We start from the raw sequence: 4,588 nt of genomic DNA, 5'->3' as shown, positions 1-4,588 counted from the left end.
CATCGCACACCGGGGCATGCCGATACTCTTTTTCGAAAGGTGTGGTGTGTTCTTAAACGTGCGTGGGGTGTGTCTGTACCCAAACACGGTACCCCATTTCACCTCCTATACACCACTAACCGAAGCTAGGTACTCATTTTCACCTCAGTGAAGTGAAGAAACTAGCATAAACCACAGTGACTATAGTCTGCAATGTTATTATGCCTGGTATTGGTATTCTATGCTATACACGTGCTTAAGCTTCCCAGACTGTGGAAATATTAGTCCAGGTACGGCCAAGTTATCGAAAGTTACAAGTATTTGTATAGAATACTAATTTCATACAAGCCTTGAGCGCCTTAACCCAACCGAGTGGCAAACTTTGTAGAATTTGTCAGATGACAATGCAGTCAAATTTGTTGGAAATCTTGCCACTAGTTTTTTAAAATGTCAAGTCCTATTTGACAGCCTTGAAAGACAGGCACGCTACTAGCATGTATTTATGCAGATATGATAGTATCATATACTAGATCCCTATGCAGATATGATAATGGCAAATACTAAACCCCCATATCGCAGAAATGCGAGTAGAACGACCTCCCTATTGTAGTCGTGCTTGTTATCCTAACCACATGAACATACCACAAAGAAACTTGACACAAGGTCACAGAGCTAAAACACGGCATGTACTCGCCTTCTAGCGAGGTATGTACTCGTAGTCTGTGTTTGGTTGGTTGGATGTAACAGAGAGAAATCTGTATAGAGGTATGAAGTTGGAAATAGCGTTAAGAATCAGGAAACGTATATAAAAGGGTGTCTAGTTGAGGCTGATCAGACCAGCTACTGGTGGCCTAATCATATGATCACCGGATAAAGCCTGAGGCCTAACCACATCTGTCCTTCGCGCATGGAAGAACCGTACGTGTCTGAAACGGGGCAATTAATGGTTGTCGATGAAGGTTAGACATCCAGGTAATACGATATGCCAAAAAACAGTTACTCAAGCAACTGGATATGATTTTGAAAACGTCAGACGTTTCAGCTAGTACCCACTAGCTTTCGTCAGTGACTGAGAGACCAGAGGGGAAAGCAGGTTTATATACTGTCTGACTTTTGTTCCTTTTTCGACTTCCAAAAATTTGTCTTCACTTTATTTGCATATCAATCAACAGGTTGTGTATATAAACCTGCTTTCCCCTCTGGTCTCTCAGTCACTGACGAAAGCTAGTGGATACTAGCTGAAACGTCTGACGTTTTCAAAATCATATCCAGTTGCTTGAGTAACTGTTTTTGGCATAATTAATGGTTGTTATGGATAAGAAAATCTGATGGCACGAAAATACATAAATTTTGATTAATAGAATATCAGTGACATTGAGGTATTAAAAAGACGAAAGGTGACGAACAAAGTGACCAAAGCTCGTCTCCTGAAAAGTGGTGAGAATTTCCCCCTTAGGCCATGGAATTAATAGGCTACGGATCGGAATGCACATTGGAGCTCTTAATTGTGATCGGTCACAACACACAACAATTGAAATTACAACCTGCAACGCCCTGTAGCTTATCAGTCATTGGACCATCTTTTAACCTTGTTGAACAGTGAGAGACATGGCTATGGAATCGCTCCTTGTCGTTGTTTTGACACTGCTTGCAGTGTTCCTGTACGTCCAAAACGTCAGGTGGAAGAGGAGATACCCACCAGGGCCTCGTGCCTGGCCGATCGTCGGTAACCTGCGCGATCTCGCCCCGGGACAACATCGAGTTTTCGCTGAATGGCGACTGAAATATGGCGACGTCTTCACGTAAATATGTCACTACTGATCTAACACAGAATTTAGGAACGTCATTGCTAGTAAAACTACTATAATCTATGACAGTCTGCAATGTTCTTGTGCCTGGCATTGCTCCATTGCCTTAAGACAGCTCGAGCTTGAATTTGTTTTTGAATACGGGCGCATGTCTGCACTGGCCCAAGACAATTTGAATTCGAATCACGTTCCACCATGTTTGGTCTGATGTCATTAGAGCAGAACGCAGGGTCATTAGCGGTTATTTGCAGGTTTGCCCTGTAAACCCGCTTGGCACGCACTTGCATATTTGGGACTCGGCAGCTTAAACAGGTTTGGCAACCAGGCAACTGATTATCGCTCTGTTATCAAAATAGTTTTTCAACTTCGGGTGAATTTTCAACAAGAAATAACGAAAAAGGCTGTTTTTGATGATTTTGTGCCCCCCTCCCATCTACCCGCAAACAATAAAATTGTCATATACAAGGTATTGTTACTCAGGCAACTAACAAGATTTTGAAAACTGCCAGACGTTTCAAGTAGCATCCACTATTTTTCGTCAGTGACTAACGGAATCTGTACTTGAAATCTCAGGTATTTGATATCCATGAACTATAAATCGATATGTAAATGAGGTGAATATAAATTTGACGAAAGTGATGGATACTACTTGAAACGTCTGACAGTTTTAAAAATCTATCCAGGTACTTGAGTCATGATCAATGTCCTTTTTGTATCTAATTAAGGCCAAAGCAAGTAGGCCGCAGACTCCAAATTTAATCCGAACGGGCGAAGAAAAAACAAGGCAGGCCGAAAAAACAAGGTTACTACAATTTAAAAATGTTGACTCAATCATTGTACAAATGGTATTGATTCAGTGGGAACATTACCTATACACAGCCAGCATCACATATCACTGCATCAAAGTAAGAAACAAAACATAAAATCAGAGCCTTTTCTTGTCTTTTCTCTTATAGTTATCTGCCATCCACCTTCCGGCATGGCAACATCTTTGCCCATTTTCGGCATATTCACCACTGTCAGAAGGCAACAATTTTTTCCCCAAAATCAAGCAAAAATTAATGCGCGCGCTGAGGTAAGCCTTAAAAATTACTTGCTGTGGCCTAAGATTGAGAGCTCAATGCTGACAGCCTTCTCTGATTTGAACTGTCCTGACTATGCAGTGTGTGGCTCGGCCCTCGGCCCGCAGTCGTGCTGAACGGACAGGACGCTGTGAAAGAGGCTCTGCAGAAACATGGCGACATCTTTTCGTCTCGTCCAGACCTGTTTCTGTGGGGAAAAATCATACCGACCAGAGGAAAGGGTAACATTAACAAGACATTCCTTCTGACACACCATGGATGATTTCCAGTACCTGTACACACACACACACACACACACACACACACACACACACACACAGACACACACGCGCACACACACGCACACCAACAATGGAAGAGAATATCGCATTAACAGAAAGAGTGTTACTACAAAAGACCTAATACAACATTGTGATATCCTAATAATTTCACCAGGCATTACAGCGGCTCCCTACGGTCCAGAGTGGAAGGAGACCCGAAAGGTGGCTCTGACTTGGCTCAACGCCTTCGGGGCAGGGAAGCAGAGTCTGGAGCCGACCATCGTGCAGGAGGCGCAGGATCTGGTCCAAGTTTTCAAGGATAAACAGGGCCAGCCATTCGACCCAACAGTACCTCTAAGCCTCGCGGCTTCCAATGTGATCAGTTCCGTGGTGTTCGGCAGGAGGTTCAACCACGATGACGAGCGTTTCTCTCGACTGATTAAGCTGCAAAACCGGTACTTCCGTGCGAATGCGTCCGCTCAGGTGCGCCTCATTTTGGAACAGACTGACTGTGTTTTTGATTTTGCCTCTATGAAGCATGTAGGTAATGTTTTGGGTTTGTGTATGTGCTTGTGTGTGTATGTGTGTTTCCCTATTGCCCAACGAGGTTACGTTGTAATGGATATGGTTGGGTTTAGTCTATCTCAGTAAGAAAGTAATTAATCACTTTAACATCTGGTGGGACTCTCTTCGTTCACTGGTGTTTTCATTACATGACCTTCTTGACAGCTGGCAGCTTTTACATTATCTCCTTGACAGCTGTTTCGCACGATAAAGAAGGGCATTGCAAAAAGAGATTGCAAAGGGATTGTGATAACGTTGCACCAGAAAGCAAAGAATAACATGAAAAGATCTCAATATTTAATGGATGTGTGAGTTCTCCAAATTCTTGTTATGTTCTTTTTCTGTCTTTCTTAGGTGAGCAGCAAGAATGTCGTCCATACGATGAAGTTTGTGAAGTTTGTGCCAATGATCATTTTTGTAAACTCTATGTGATACACTGAAGTTGGAACTGACATTGCTGCACTGGTGGAAAGTTGTAATGATAATGTCCTGAAGACGTTTGCTTGTTTCCCCAGGCGTTGAACGTTTACCCAATCCTGCGGCACATCCCGTCTATCAGGCGGAAGTTGGAGGAGGTGGTGACGTGCAGCGAGGAGATCCGCAGCTTCGTCATCGAAGTCATCCAGGAGCACAGGGAGACCTTTGACCCGAACAACATCAGGGACGTCATCGATGGTTTCCTGCTGGAGGAGCATCAAGGTAGGTGGTCAAAAGACAACCCATAGACATAGAGTTAACATAGTTACTGGGTGACGGTGTTTATCGTTAGTCAGTAGTTACTGGGCTGACATATCACACCTGTCTCCTGAGAGGAACGCCGTTGATGACGGCTATGGTCAGATAGTTGCATCATTGGCCGGCTCATAAAGTCAACGCTAGGGAGAGTTGCATTGAC

The 4,588-nt window shown here is 43.6% G+C and overlaps 1 protein-coding gene across 1 annotated transcript in view; it reads left to right on the top strand.

Annotated features, from left to right (window-relative positions):
- Positions 1 to 1,303: 1,303 nt before the first annotated feature.
- Positions 1,304 to 4,588, top strand: part of LOC109481880 (cytochrome P450 2D3-like) — a 7,219-nt gene continuing 3,934 nt past the window's right edge. The window contains exons 1-4 of the mRNA XM_019784511.1: positions 1,304 to 1,781; positions 2,951 to 3,090; positions 3,305 to 3,612; positions 4,209 to 4,392. Of these exons, the coding sequence (XP_019640070.1) occupies positions 1,588 to 1,781; positions 2,951 to 3,090; positions 3,305 to 3,612; positions 4,209 to 4,392 (826 nt within the window). The 5' untranslated portion in view covers positions 1,304 to 1,587. The remainder of the gene's footprint in view (positions 1,782 to 2,950; positions 3,091 to 3,304; positions 3,613 to 4,208; positions 4,393 to 4,588) is intronic.

This window comes from Branchiostoma belcheri, unplaced genomic scaffold (genome assembly GCF_001625305.1).
Source record: "Branchiostoma belcheri isolate BF01 breed outbred unplaced genomic scaffold, Haploidv18h27 scaffold58, whole genome shotgun sequence".
In the NCBI taxonomy this organism is placed as follows: Eukaryota; Metazoa; Chordata; class Leptocardii; order Amphioxiformes; family Branchiostomatidae; genus Branchiostoma; species Branchiostoma belcheri.
The sequence above is the reverse complement of the archived record's forward strand: the minus strand, read 5'-3'. Positions and strand labels throughout refer to the sequence as shown.